Source organism: Carettochelys insculpta, chromosome 7 (genome assembly GCF_033958435.1).
Source record: "Carettochelys insculpta isolate YL-2023 chromosome 7, ASM3395843v1, whole genome shotgun sequence".
Lineage (NCBI taxonomy): Eukaryota > Metazoa > Chordata > Testudines > Carettochelyidae > Carettochelys > Carettochelys insculpta.
In genome coordinates this window covers 65086511-65102224 of record NC_134143.1, presented here as the reverse complement: position 1 = coordinate 65102224, position 15714 = coordinate 65086511, and the positions used below count along the sequence as shown (strand labels likewise).

The 15714-nt window shown below is 43.9% G+C and overlaps 2 protein-coding genes across 2 annotated transcripts in view; one reads left to right on the top strand and one right to left on the bottom strand.

Annotated features, from left to right (window-relative positions):
- Positions 1-15109, bottom strand: part of LOC142015828 (guanylate cyclase 2G-like) — a 46819-nt gene extending 31710 nt beyond the window's left edge. Inside the window, exons 1-6 of the mRNA XM_074999681.1 lie at positions 14789-15109; positions 14000-14099; positions 9427-9503; positions 6306-6654; positions 1434-1543; positions 588-773 (exon numbers count right to left, since the gene is read on the bottom strand). Of these exons, the coding sequence (XP_074855782.1) occupies positions 588-773; positions 1434-1543; positions 6306-6654; positions 9427-9503; positions 14000-14099; positions 14789-15109 (1143 nt within the window). The remainder of the gene's footprint in view (positions 1-587; positions 774-1433; positions 1544-6305; positions 6655-9426; positions 9504-13999; positions 14100-14788) is intronic.
- Positions 11301-15714, top strand: part of ACSL5 (acyl-CoA synthetase long chain family member 5) — a 49693-nt gene continuing 45279 nt past the window's right edge. The window contains exon 1 of the mRNA XM_074999179.1: positions 11301-11430. The gene's annotated coding sequence lies outside the window, so the exon portion shown is untranslated. The remainder of the gene's footprint in view (positions 11431-15714) is intronic.

Here is a 15714-nt window from a genome sequence, read left to right as displayed (position 1 = left end):
TATTTTCAAAAGAGCCCCGTCAACACTGCTTCCTTTCTTTCGAAAGAATCTCTCCTGAAAAGAGATTATGCAAATGAAGCACAAGATATGTAAATCAACCCCTCATTTGCATTTTCAATGTCCATCATTTGCATTCCTCTTTCAAAAGAGGAATGCAAGTGTAGACGTAGCCTGTCTTAGAAGCACCTATTTTGAAATAGGCGCTATTCCTCCCCCAGTGAGGTTTGACTACACATTTCTATGTGTAGCAGTGTTTTTTTGAAATAGGTGTTTCAGACTAGCTATTCCAGAATACCTTCATTTCAAAAATATGGCTTCTGCATAGCCTAAGAAAATGAAGGAAAACCTGTAGAGAAAGTGTTCCAAGTCACACACACAGCTTGGCAATATCACCACCACCCACTGAAAAAAAAATCAATAAATGAGGTGATCCATGTATGTTTCTGATCTCAGGCCACCTTATTCAAGTACATACCCCTGAGGGAATCCACAGAGCTACGCACATGAGCTGCACAAGGGGGAAATGGTCTGGTATGAACTGAACCCAGTACTAGCAGATGCAACTACTGCAGAGGACCATATCAAACCTCTTTTTCTGAAGACAGTGAGCTGTAAAAGGGCTGTCCCTTCAGTTTTTCAAAGACCTGCTTCACAAAATCTGAATACATGGCATATCCTCCATAAGGGCTGAGGCCAATCACAAACACTGGCTTGTAGGCTTCTAGCACACTGCTATTCTTCTCCTCACTGAGTGCCTCTTTCAAAAAATTGTCCTGAAAGAGAATGAGAAGCCAAGGGTACAGTAAACAGTTTAAAACACAATGGTCTTATTTCAAAGGGAAGTTCCTGAGGTTGGGCAAACAGTGGTTCAGAGTCAGGTCCAATTTTGCTGTACGATGGTGGATGTAAATTTCTTAATGCAACATTTTTAGTGTCAGTTCTCTGCTGGTAAGTGGTTTCAGAGACTATGTTACACTACAGCACTCCATTGGCAGAAGTCACTGTTGGAAGAGATTTCCTAACAAAACTTCCGTTGACAGAGTTCAGCCACTCACACAACCAAACCAGGAGAGTACTTTGCTCTGTCGATAGAGCAGCTGGACTGCTGGGCTGCTCTCTCGACAAAAAAGGCACCTGGAAGCACAGCAGATGTGGCTGCTCATTGTTGGGGATGCCCTGTTTGTCGAGAGAAGGCCCCCCAAAATGTCCACACAGCTTTTTTGTTGACAATCTGTTAACAGCACTTATGCTTCATGGCGTGGAGGCAGAATACTGCCGGTGAAAGTGCTGAGTTTTGTCAACAAAATGCCTTTTATCTGTGGACATTCCCTCAGTTTTTGTCAGCAAAACTCACTAGTGTAACCGTAGCCAGACTAACAAAAATTGAGTGCTAATAAACCGATTTGCTCAATGCTCATTAGGTTGCCACTGACCTCAAACTGTTGTAAAACGAAGAACACAAATTTTCCATTCACCATCCCTAGATGTTTGGCTTCCAGCATAATAGACCTGACATCTGAGGAGCTGCAGATTAAAACAATAACTGCAAAAGGAAAAGGTGTAGTTAGCCGTTTGATTCCCAACCATCCACCATTTTTTTAAAGGCGCATGATAAGGGTTGTCAGTCCAAACTGGGGTGTTTTGTAAAAGATGATTGAAATTACATTACTATTTTTTCCATTCGTGTGTGGAATAAATATTGGTATGTGCACCAATGCATATGGGGATGTGCACCACCAACAGAAACACATGCTGCTGGCTATGGGTGCTGTGCTAATCAGCTGGGCAGCATTTGAATCTGACCATGACTACAATTCCTCCATCTTTTTTAATAGGTATAATTATCTCTTTCCCCTCTGCACTACTTTGCATGGGCATGGCCCTGAATGGACAGGTGAATCTCTGTAAGGGATCAGAGGTATTCTGACCCTCTTCCGATCCTGTGTCCTGCAGAATAATTCCTCTGACTTACACCACTCAAAAAGTAAGTTCTCTTCTGCCTTGTCTTCTTTTCATCTGAAGTGCTAACTTTGCAGTCATGGAAAGGCATTCATAACTGGAATTTAGTTCACAGCCTATTGTACTGTCAGTTTCACACACATATTTTCTGTGTGCTAAGAACACAGTACTGATCTTCAGTAAGTAGAGCAAAATCCACTTGTTGCACCTTGTCAGTGTCATCTGATGAGGAAGGGAAAATCTGAACACACTTTCAAGATGCTGTCAGCAAGAGCCCTGTCAAAGATCAGCTTCTCATGAGCTTGAGAGTGAATGGAAATAACCCAGCTGAAGTCTGGTGTTCGCATTACAGCTGTTCACAGCAATTATATTCAGCTTCGTAAGCTCTCTAATATGTTCATTTGGGTTATTATCTTTCTTAATTTCTCATTAAATATGATGGGCTAACACAGGAAGTGTGTGGAGACTGTATATGAGGAAAACTTTCTATACTCATGCCTTTCAAAACACAAGCAGAAAAAAGAATTACTGTATCTGCAAGTAACGGGCAAATCTTGCAGCTTGCTGCAGAACAAGCCATGTGCTGCAGTGAAATCATTCTGATCTACCAAAGCATCTGCAGAGTAACATTCCAACAAACATACAAGCATGTTACATCAGAATTCTGCTCTGCCAGAGCAAACACCTTTTAAACCAGACTAGGATTTTGTATAAAAAGGATCAAGAAGAACCTTGATCACCTACATACTGTAATAAAAGAATTTCATTGTTTTAGTGGGCATTTTTAAACATTCTTGGTTTTCAAGCTTTATGATGTTTTACAACCAAAAAAAGTTAAAAAAATAAAAAAGTACTGCTAACGTAAGATTTAGTTATTCAGTTTTTGAAAACAAAATGTTTCCAAAAACCAATATTTTTAATGAAAATCAGATTTGTGTTCCTCTTTAATAGAAACAATTTGGAATTTGCTGTTCCTGTTGAAATTCAAGGAAATGTAGACCAAAATTAAAATTGTTTACAAAAAAAAAACAGTTGATGACACATTTTGGACCCACTCTAGTTTACAGGCCAATTAATTTTGGATAGGTTGTCTTCTCCTCTCACCTGTGACTAGATTTGGAAAAATCTGTGTCCATTGGCAACGTTTTTGTTAATTCAAGAAAGATGACATGTAACTGCATCCCCTGGGAATTGTGACCCGCACTGTCAACAGCATCTTGGATGGGTGTGATGGGAAGGACAATTTATCCATTGAATAGCAGGGACAAAGCTTTCTGTACTTCTATGAGCAACTGGAGCACCTTGTGTGATTCAAGTGCTTTGTGTGGTTATGTAGGCAAATCCCTCTACTTATGTGCAGCTCAAGGGATCAGACTGAGAACTGGGTGGTTCACTCTGGAGTAGGATGCCTTTAGACCATGGATTGGGTGTGTGTTCTGCACACAAGGAACAGCATGGAAGAAAATGCTTGTGGAAGATGAAGACAAGAAGGCGAATGGGGTTGCTATCTACCATAGATATACAGGATTAGTGGTAAGGCCCCAGCTTCGGAACAGTCTCCAGAAGGAACCCATGCCATGTGCTAGACTTCTCAGGGGTCTCACCCATCCTCCAGTGTAAGCTACCTCATTTCACCAGCTTCATAAATGGGACCTCCAGGCCTGCAACACTCCTACTCCACACCAAGGGCTCCATTCAGAGATTGCAACTACAGCAGACCCCCTATGGAGGTTTGTACACTCTTTGGAGGTGAATGCCCCTCTCCAAGCACATGCCATGACGTGACACTGGGTTGTCAAAACAGTTGGCTTTATTCGTCAGCTGGAACATAGCATAGGAAGTTCGGTTAGCATAGAATGAAGGTTAAAGCATAGTCCATTCTGGCTAACCTGGAGCCCAGTCATGCCAGAAAAAAAAACATTGTTCAAACTGTGTCTCTCTAATTCTCTTGATCAGCACCCCAGTCATGCCCCCCAGTTGCCTCTTTGAGTCCCTCTTCTTGATGTTGAAGTGAAGGGGAAAAAAAAAAGTTCTCCAGTTACATGAAAAGCAAGTCAATATATGAATCACTCTTTAGGGCAGGGAATGTCTCCTGTTTGTACACTGTACAGTGCCTACCACAATGATCTCTACACAAGTCATAATTATGGTTAAGTCAGGGTTGCTGGTCTTCACTCACATTAACAATCTTGTTCCAGGTTGAACATCTCTAATCCAGAACCCTCTCATCTGGCAACATCTGTAATCAGCATGATTTTAATTACCTGGATGACCACCTATCATGGGAATGGCTAAATTTCCTGTGATTCCATAAAGTTTGTTTCCAGCCACCAGTCCTGGCTCTCAGTGTTCTGTGCTGTTATTTCACTGTAATTTACCCCAAACTTCTTCTAAGACAGTGTTTCCCAAACTTAAAACATTCGCGTATCCTTTTCAGGATTTTGGCCATATTGGCATACCGCCCTCTCCCAGGGCTGTCCCAGTGTTTATCACCTGATTTTTAGCAATTTATTTTCTGCCACATACCCCTGGAAATCCTTTAAAGTACCACCAGTGGTGCGGGAAACACTGTTCTAAGGGCCCAGTAAGCTGTGGAAGTGTTGGTAATACTGCTAGACAATATTAACCTCCCATGGTCCGGCAAATTCTCTCGTTCGCCACTGGTCAGATCCTCAGGGTGCCAGATTAGAGAGGGTCAGCCTGTACTACACTTCCACCCAGAGGGAAATGTTTCCTTTTCAAAGTATCCTCAGTGTTTTACTCCATAGCTAGTGAGACTATAGCAACCATCCTCTAAGTCACTGCTGAGCTTTGGAATGTGTGTATGTAAGGGTGGATAAGTAATAATTCTAAAATAATAATGCAGAGTGTATACCAAGAAGCTGTCCATTCAAGGTTCTAGACTGAGTTTCTTTCCTTCCTCATTTTTATGTTTAAGGCCCATGCAATGATATGCATATCATTACCTCTGACCTACATACTTGAGACAAGCAAAGGCAAAATTCTGGCTAAACCAGTTTGATTTGACTATCACACTCCATTCCCATAGGCCAGCGCCACTGACCTATTTCTGCATAAATATGAGTAATATATATGTCTGTGTGGAGTATGAGTAACTATTTTGCAGTAAGTGCACCAATATAATTATTTTAGTATGGTGTGCCGTGTTTTGTTCTCCAGCTGAATTCCCCAGGTAATTCAGGGTATGTCTACACAGCACATCAAGGCCAGGTCTTTGGGACCTAGGCTAGTGCATTTGATATTTCCAAGCCTGTGCTTATGCGTCCGAATTGGTTTGTAAACCTGAGTTTAAAAATCATAGGGAAGGAAGAAACTTCAGGAGATCATTGAGTCCAACTCCCAGCTAAAAGCAGGACCAATCTCAACTGAACCATCCCAGCCAGGGCTTAGTTAAGACAGGTTTAAAAATGTCTAGGAATAGAGATTCTACCACCTCCCTAGGTAACCCACTGCAGTGCTTCACCACCCTCCTAGTGAAATAGTTTTTCCTAATATTCAACCTACACCTCCCCCACCACATCTTGAGACCACTGCTCCTTGTTCTGTAATCTGCCATCACTGAGAACAGTCTCTCTCTATCCTCTTTAGAGCTCCCCTGAGGGCCAATCAAATGTTCCCTCACTCTTCTCTTCTGGAGACTAAATAAGCTCAAATCCCTCAGCCTACCCCCGTAACTCATGTACTCCAGCCCCTTAATTATTTTCGTTGCCATCTTCTGGATTCTCTCCAATGCAGCCACATCTTTTATCTAATGGGGGCCCCAGAACTGGACACAAACTCCAGTTGTGGCCTCAGCAGTGACATATAGAGAGGAACAATCATTTCCCTCAATCTGCTGGCAACTCCCTGACAAATGCAGCCCAATATGCTGTTACCCTTCTTGGCTACAAGGACACACTCCTGGAGTCTGCTCCCACAACCTAGCTAATGCATCCATACTGCACTACAAAGACTTCCTAACCTGGGTCTGCAACTTGACGTGCGTTCACACTGCAAAATTACTGGAGCTAAGTTTCAGGGGGATATGGGCTTAGACCCACCCACCTCTCAGCAGAGTGTTGGGGCACAGATACTGAGTGTTTGCTGAGCCAATTCAGACTGATTAGTTTGTGGAGGGAAGAGAGGCTTGGTTGCACTCAAAACTGAGTCCAGCCTGAACACAGTATGCAAGGTAGGCATATCTAATAGCCTCATTCAAGTAGGTATAATAAAATTAGGCCAGATAAGCAGTGGGATTGATCCAAGTAAGTTTTCATTCATCTGTATTGGGCAAAGTTCTATATTTAGTCCTTTCAGAGCCAGCCCACTTTGAAACCAGAACTTACTTCTGGCAACAGACGATATATATTTGAGGTTTTCCTGATGGAGACTTGGATCTTGCATCTTGTATCTGACTTTAGCAGTGATGGTGATATTGGCTTTGAGCTGATTTTCGACAGACATCCAGAGTTCATCCATTTTCTCCCAGGTGGAAGCATCAGAGGAACCTCCAAATAATCCAACATATTTCCAGCCAAAATATTGCAGACTTTCATACAGAACTTCCCCAATCCGTTTCAGAGGGGAGACAAGTTTGATATAGGTGTCATATAGAACTGCATTATTCAACTTTGCACTTTGGCTAGCAAATCCAAACCAGGGGATATTCCAGTGAGAAGCTAGCAAACCGGTAACCTAAAGGGAACAAAAAGGGCTAATTCAGACATCATGTTATTTAATGCAAGTAATTAAAATGAAAAAGGTCAGACTGATAAGTAGCAGTGAATTGTTTTGATTAATAAGACGTACTGGAATCTGCTTCTCTCACACACTGGTTTTACATAGTCAGGCCATTAGCTTCAATTGAGTTATTCCTTATGTACCCTGGTGTGAAATTGGAAACAGCCCCTTTATTGTTATATAACAAATATAGCTTATATATTTATATATATAAATACAGCTTATCCTGTGCAAAGCCCAAGATTTGGAATTTAATATTTTATGGACCAGATTAGCCTCAGCTTAATTCCACTGACTTTGACAGTCCACATTCTTCCCTTTCCCCTCAAATCAAGTTTTAAGCACTCAAATCACGCCACAAAATGAGGATTCAAATCAAGAGTGTGGGCATTCCTACCTGTGGTTGCTATAATAAGGAGACCCACTTTGGTCCATTACAAAGGTAGGAATCATTTTCAAAATTCAGTACAGAAGACCGGTACATTCATCCCTTGCTATGGTTTTCAATCCTGCTGGAAAAGTATAACTAGTGGGGTTCCGCAGGGGTCTGTTTTAGGACCGGTTCTGTTCAATATCTTCATTAACGATTTAGATATTGACATAGAAAGTACACTTATTAAGTTTGCAGATGATACCAAGCTGAGAGGGGTTGCAACTTCTTTGGAGGATAGGGTCATAATTCAAAAGGATCTGGATAAACTGGAGAAATGGGCTGTGGTAAACAGGATGAAGTTTAATAAGGACAAATGCAAAGTGCTCCACTTGGGAAGGAACAATCAGTGTCACACATACAGAATGGGAAAGGACTGCCTAGGAATGAGTACAGCAGAAAGGGATCTGGGGGTTATAGTGGACCACAAGCTAAATATGAGTCAACAGTGTGATGCTGTTGCGAAAAAGGCAAACATGATTCTAGGATGCATTAAACAGGTGTGTTGTGAACAAGACACGAGAAGTCATTCTCCCTCTCTACTCTGCGCTGGTTAGGCCTCAGCTGGAGTATTGTGGCCAGTTCTGGGCACCGCGGTTCAGGAAGGATGTGGAGAAATTGGAGAGGGTCCAGAGGAGAGCAACGAGAATGATCAAAGGTCTAGAGAACATGACCTATGAAGAAAGGCTGAAAGAATTGGGCTTGTTTAGTTTGGAAAAGAGAAGATTGAGGGGGGACATGATAGCAGTTTTCAGGTATCTAAAAGGGTGTCATAAGGCAGAGGGAGGGAACTTGTTCTTCCTTGCCTCTGAGGATAGAACAAGAGGCAATGGACTTAAATTGCAGCAGGGGAGGTTCAGGTTGGACATTAGGAAAAAGTTCCTAACTGTCAGGGCGATCAAACACTGGAATGAGTTGCCAAGGGAGGTGGTAGAATCTCCATCACTGGAGCTATTTAAGAAGAGGTTAGATAGATGGCTTTCAGGGATGGTCTAGAAAGTGCTTGGTCCTGCCATGAGGGCAGGGGGCTGGACTCGATGGCCTCTCGAGTTCCCTTCCAGGCCTACTCTTCTATGATTCTATGCGAGCACAATTGATTCCCAGCTTTTTGCTCATAGGTGAAAACTCATAAGAGGGGCACTAAATTCCCATTAAAATACAAGTAAAAGTTTCTGATTGGTTCCCAGTGCTCCGAGTGGCAGCTGGTGGCACTGCTTTCAACAGGTAAGTGAACCTTGGGTTGCAGGAGGCAGGGGGGGCAGGTTGTGGTGTTAAAGGCTGGGGTCAGTTTGGGGTCAGGAGTGGGAGGGAGGGTTAAAACATGGCAGCGGGTTGGATCGGGGGGGGGGGGTTTCACGCTGATGCAGGTTGGGTCTTTGGGGCTGGCAGGGGAGTTAAGGCTGAAACAGTTTTGATCTACAGGGCCGGCGGGGTTAGGCTGCCGTGGTTTAGGTGCATGGAGCCGGAGGTGGGGTTAAGGTTGCAGTGGAGTGGTCTGTGGTCTGCAAGGACAGTGGTGGGGGGGTTAGGTTTCGGCAGTTTGGGGTCTGCGGGGGGATTTCAGTTTTGGTGATTTGGTGTGTGCAGGGCTGGTGGGGGGGTGGTTAGGTTTCGGCAGTTTGGTGTGTGTGGGGGGGTTAAGTTTCGGCAGTTTAGAGTCTCTGGGGCCGTTGGGGGGTGGGGTTAGGTTTTGGCGGTTTAGGTCTGCGGGGCCAGTGGAGGGGTCAGGCTGAGGTGGGTTGGGGCTGCGGGGATGGGGTAAGGCTTGTATTAGCAGGGGAGTTCACTCGTCCAGTGAAGAAAAGGTAAATATATGTGTCCCTCATTTAAGTGAGTACTCATAAATAAAGTACTCGTTTAATGAGAGATGGGTGTAATGACTGTGCAAGTTACACAAATTCACACTGCACTGGTTACTTACACAAATCGGTTGTACTGTTTCTGTTTGACACAGGTATATGAAATCTGTGCATAGTCAGGACCAAAATTCACTTTTCTTGAGAACTCACAGCACTAAACTGAGAGTACTTGGACATTTTTAAAATGAAAACGTGAAAGTGTCAGAAACAATCAAACCAACACTCACAGTCAAATTCAGATGAGTACATAGAAATATTTCATGCTGCAGGCTCTATTCCGAGGTAAGAATAAGTTCGGGGTACCACTTGGACAATTTGTTAATGGGGTGTATTAAAGCAGTCTCAGTGATACAAGGATCGCTGGAAAAGTCCAGGTAGGTTTCTCTATTGCTAAGGTAACTCACACCAGTGATAACTAGATATAATGGGGTAGAATACCTTCTCCAGTGAGCATCTCATGTGATCCTGTCTGCCAGCAGGTGTCAGCCTGGATGTTTTGCTGTTCTTCTGTTCCACTAAGTCAAAGGCAACATCCCAAATTACACAAATATGGGCACACGATTGTAGCTTCCTTCTAGGCTCTATGAGTCACTTCTCAAAGAATGCTCCAGCATCACCTCTTTGCTGAACAGATAGTGTGGGCCTGTGATTTAAATTATTGGGCAACTGAAATGGCACACACCCTCCAGCAGGGTATGGATCCATTGCTATTCTACTTGAATTGCTCACAAGGGGTGAAATTCACCCTTAAACAAAGGAAAAGAAAAAGACCACTGTGCCATATAAGTCCCATAGCACAGGCTTTCAACTGGTCCTCTGCAAAAATGCAGTCTTATTTAGTACTTCACACAGTCTTCATAAGCTGTAGCCTTACTGAGCTGTGCTTATTTCCCATATTTTATCCCACGCTTTCGTGGACATGTATCTCTCCACATATTCTCCCCAGCGACAAAAGGATTTTAAATATTTGAACAAGCTGGGTACCGCAAACAGCTGAACACAATTAAAGGAGATCTTGTTCCTCCCAATAGTCCTGAAAGGATTTTCCTTCTGCATCTATTAGGATTTTAGGTAAATGTCACTACAGTAGCTTTGGTAAGAAATTCTGGTGGGACTCAGTAGCTTTGGTAAAAGCTAATTAGTTCCCATCAGAATTTCTTGGTCACGTGCTTTTCATATGTTCCTAATTGATTCCGGAATCCACTTTTACTACTGAAACATGTCTTTATTATTGGCATTCCTACAGCACCCTAGGGACCCCAGAGAGAATTGGGACCTCATTGTGCCTAGCATGGTACATATACATAGGAAGAGATGGTTAACTTGAAGATTTCAGCATGTAATTGGTACAAGATGCAACAAGTCAGTGTGAGAAACAAGAGGAGGAAATGAGAGAAGGAAAGACAGAAGAAACAACATTGGAGCAGACAGTCTTCGAGGTAGTTAATGCAACACAGAGTGGCCCAAGACGCACCAGCTTTTCATACTCCACTTTAGCAAGAATACGTATGTTCTAGCAACACAGAAATGGCTGAACAGAAACACTCCAAGCTTAGAAAACAGTTAGTCTTCTATGAGGAACTTGTCTTAGGTTTGGGAATGGTTAGTCATGGAGAAATTAAAAATAAAACAATTAAGCAAATACAGTCATTATAAGCTGATGCAAAATCACCTTGAAGCATGCTTTATGGGCATCTAGGAAGTTGACATCACTAACCCCCATGCCCTCTATGGTATGATGTAAAGAGGAGAGCTGTACATCCTCTTTGGCCAGGCGCCCAGCAGACTAAGCACAGACATGAACTGCTGCTGCAGCTGCTCCAGAGGATGATTTACATGAATGACACTGTAAATGTCTCAGTGAAATGCAAACAGCAAGATTCATAACAAATCTCCATATCTTGGACCCCACATCTAATGTACTAGTTTCAGTGCCAATGTAACTGTGTTGTGCTCACAAAAAGAGATGAAAATTTAAAGCAGAAATTAGGTTGCAAACATAACTTCATGCTATTCAGAGAACTGAGCACCTGAAAGTAGAGAACTGTCTGGTGGGCTGTCCCCATTTAGGGCTGTGTGTCTTTGTTTGAAAGCTCTGTGTGAAGGCTGGGTAAGCAAATAGGGGGAAGGCCATATAGAAGAGCAAGCTATTATTATTAAGAAAGGGTGTAGTTATCACATGTATAAGAGGTGAGTGAGTAAGCACACTGTGTAGTGAGGAGGAAGTACCACACTAGCAACAGTTTCCGGGAGATTACACGAACAACTACGGATACTCTGCTGAAAGTGGTGAGCAACTGAAGATAAGAGTTTTAGTGGTGAGTTCTGCTGCACGGCAGCTTTGTTTCACAGGCTGAAATCTACACGCTGGGGGCTGCAGACGTGAACATCATGTGAAGGAACTTCCAGAAAGAGAGAACACATATGAACCAGCTGCCTTGGGTGAGTCTGCTTTAAGAGCGTAAAGGGAAATGATGAATGAATTTACACTGGCATTTAACTGTCGAGCACTAATGAAGCACCAAAAGACTGGGGGAAGTAAAACAACATACCAATACTGAGTAAAAATATGGAGCAATCCTAGCAATGACAGTGTCATTAGATTTCATTTCTAAGCATAATAAAATACTGAAACAAATACGAACAGGGAAGAAAAATCCCCAAATATTTAAAAACAAAGGGTGCCAGGAACTGTAAGCATCCTGCATTCCTAAGAAGTGAATCTTGCCAGACAAGCTTCCTTGCTTTCTCTTTCTCTTTGTTTTTTTATCAACACCCAGAATTGTAAGTAGTAGTGAAAAGGAGAACAGTAGAGATGCAATACATCTGGATGTTTGTAAACATTTGTTAAAATAACTTACAAGAGAGTATGTTAAAAATCATTTAATTTGGTTCAGGTAGCAGCACTGTTTAGTGATCACATCTGGATGAATGGTGGTAAAAGGCACATAGTCCAGTAGTTAAATCATAGGATTTAGGGCCCCTAGCACAGAGTCCAAGAGTGGCATATGAGCCAATTTTCATCAGCATGGGAGGCAGGAGCTCAGCCTCGCCCTTCCTCCGCCCACCCCCCGTGCAGCTGGGAGCTTGCTCAAAGCCATGCTGCCTGTGGATTAACAAAAGACCAGTTAATGCTACCGGCCTGCACCTATATGGTAAAGCTCTGCCTCTTTATTTATCTATTAATGAAGCTGTTAAAAGTGACTTTAAAAAGTATCACCAGCACTCGGATTATACACAGAGGTCAAAAATTTCAGCACGCCGCCTCGGAAAGTCTGCTGGCCCCTGATTTGAGCAACGTGCATTCTGTTCCCAGCTTCATTGTGGGATAACTGAAACATCATTTCTGTGACTCTATCTCCCCTTCCATTCCTTGACTGTTTACGTTTGTTGGGACAAGAACTGTCTCACGCTGCATTTGTACAGCAGTCAGCACAATGGGGTCCTGATCCCACTCAGGGCATAAGTAATGAAGTCAAAGTAACTACTAAGAGCCATGTAGGGGAGACTATGCATAGGTGCCGGGGACAAGTCTCTTGAATCTCTGAATCTGGGGTTGGAGCCTCCACTGTGTAATCCCAGAGGATGGCAGCTTGAGGAGATGCTGCCTTTTGCTGACTCCCCTCGGCCTGCCACGATCCCATTCCCACAGCGTGGAGCAAGGAGTTGTAGGAAGTAGTGAGACGGTCCCGCATGAATGGGACTAGACAGCAAGCACTACGCTGCAGCTGGCGGGAACAGATACTCTGTTACTAGAGTTCACACCGATCACAAGCAGCTCACAACTTTTATGATTTTTCTGATGCTAGGAATTGTCTGCTATTTTTTTTCAACGCCACATTTCAGCCTGCAGGCTTCCCCCTGGCAGGGGTGCTTGGACCATCAAGCTATTTGGACCGGACATGCAGCTCACATTCTAGCCCTGAGTGGATGGGTAGGATTCCCTCGACTCAGCTGTTCAGTGTGGATCCTCACAATTGCAAACCACAGAATTTGTGCTCCAAGGATGCTGATGTTCCCTGTGACTCTGAACATTCCTGCCAAGAAACTCACGCCCAAGACCACACGTGGCAAGCAATGGTGAGAGCGCAGCCACAGCAAGCCCACGGGAAAATTCAAAGGCACGTTCGACAGCAACGCTGCTCACAACCTACAGGCCACCTGAGGAGTGGGCCGGGGGGAGGAGAAAGGCAGGGAGACAGAGGAAAGGTGCAGTGGGGAGAGAGAGAGGAACCAGTCTATGGCGGTAGCAGGCTTGCAGCTGACAGTGGGTGTCAGTGACAGGTACATCTGAAGCGCTGATGAGCAGAGCTGCCTCTAAGCCTGGGCTAGGACAAGCCGGGTTCAGCACTGCTAGCCATGGTCAACACAGGCTCAGAGCAGGACTATGGTGTGCTGGGGGAGGTCCTGTGGACTCTTTGCAGGGCATTAATGGGGAAGCTCCAGTACTATTTCCAGCTAGTCCCTTGACCCCACTACAGCCTGTCTGGACAGAGTATGAACAGCACAGATCCAGAATGGAGGGTGTAATTAAGCTCTGGCTCCCCATTTATTAAAGCAGATTTTCATCGTGTCTCCTTACCAGGCCCACTGATTGGGGGAGAGGGCAAAGGGGACAGCTGCACAGGGGCCTGGTGTTTCAAAGGGGCCATGAGCTCCAGTCACCACCACTGCTACTTTGGCAGCAGCAGTGGTCGGAGATCCGGGCCCCTTTGAAACACCACGGCAACGCTGCTTCGCCACTCTGTGCAGCTCTGAGCAGGGGCGGGGACACTATCCGAGTGGTGCTAAGAGCAGATCACCTAGGCTCTGCCCCATCCAGTCTTGGCACTGTTTCTTTGGCGGGGGGGCATGGAGTTGCCTCCCCCCACCTGGCTCTGGGGTACATAATGGCTTTTGGCCCCGCTGCTCCCAACCCACCCTAGGGATATAAGAGCTCCAGTGCAGAAATGCAGAAACCAAGGGTTACAGCACCCCTCAACATCTCAAGCCTTTAATGGCACAGAGCTACCGATGAGGACCCTCCTTTTTGGGCACTCTATTTCTCCCAGTCCCAGACCTCCGACTGGAGAAACTGGCATACGACTCCTGTTGGCAAATTTCATAATAGCCTGTGGGAAACAGTTTAATATGGGCACTTTAACAACAGACAGTCACATATTCTTCTATTCTGAGATAAATTGTTGGAGCAGAAAAAAAGACTGTGTACTAGCCTATGTTCTACACTTAGAAGTGCTTCATTTATTATGAAGTATCACTTATTCTTTCCATGATTTTCTTTAACATTTGGAACTGACGTTTCCCATCTCCACTAAAACAGAAAACATCATAATTGTATTAATTACCTTGATTGGTACAGTGTGCCCTAAAATCTAAGCACACTTCCAAACCAAAATACATCAGAGATACCAAGACCAGACTGATAACCTAACTAAAATGCCCCATCTATCAGAACTAAGAACTTTCTCCCCTCAATCCCTCCACAAAATGCTGCAAAAAGAGACCAGTCAATGCAGAAAGTCAGCAATCGCAAACTATGTCAGTCCAAGAATGAGGAAAACTAGATCCAGAATTGAGGAGATTACTGGCAGAACATCTGTCCCCATTTTCCACAGGCAGCTGCTAACCCAAGCACCTGTGCTGAATTCATATGAGGAGAAAGAGGATCTTTATGGCTGCTTTTTTTATTTATTTATAGGTCCAACAACTTCCTGAATTGGTCAGCTCATAATGAAAGCAGACATACACAGTACAAGAGTAGTAGGACTGAGGAGCAAAATAGCAGGAAATCATACTCTACCTCAGCTGCTTCTGAGCAAACAGGTCCAAAAAGGGCTGAAACATTCTTCTCTAGAACCTGACTGATGAAAGCATTAACGGATTTCTTGGCCTCACAGCCACAATCAGCATAAACAAAATCCAAGGTGTAGTTACCCAGGTAAGATTGGCCTGAATTGACTTTATCAATGGCAACTTGGATAGCTGAACCCAACTTCTGGGCACTAAGTGGGTGGGAAGCATTCCAAGGAGCTTGAAATGCCACGATAAGCTTAGAAGTTCCCAGTCCATGACCTAAAGCATTAGCAAAGACCACAGCATTAAATGTTATTACTGTAGCCATGTGGATGGGAATCAAATTCAGAATGATCCTGAATAGATAACAAGGACCCATTCTAAGCGCCCTGCTGCCCCTTACCTAGCAGCGCATCAGCAACCTGGAAGATTGAACTTTCCTCCTGCTCAGTGCTATTTATACTCTAATGTCAACACCAGCTCCTTTGCCTGTGATGTGATTTTAATTAAACAACGCTAATGAACTGAAACTTTACTCTCCAGAGCATTTTGCAATCTAGCTTTGCTTTGGACTTGGTGCTACAAGGCAAGTCTGTTCAAATATTCCACAGTTTTTTGTCTATGGCATCTAAGAATGTGATGCAACAGCTGTATTGGGTCAGACCAATGCCCATCTAGCCCAGTGTCCTGCCTCCCAGTGCCATGTGCTTCGGAGAGGAATGACTAGAACATGCAATCAAGTCATCCATCTTGTTGCCCACTCCACGCTTCTAGCAAATAGAAGCTTGGGACACGTTGAGCATGAGGTTGTATCTCTGACCAGACTGGCTAATAGTCGTTGATGGAGTTGTTCTCCAGGAATTTATCTAGCTCTTTTTTGAACCCTCTTACAGTTTTGGCCATCACAACATTTGGTTTTCATCACCCTGGGTT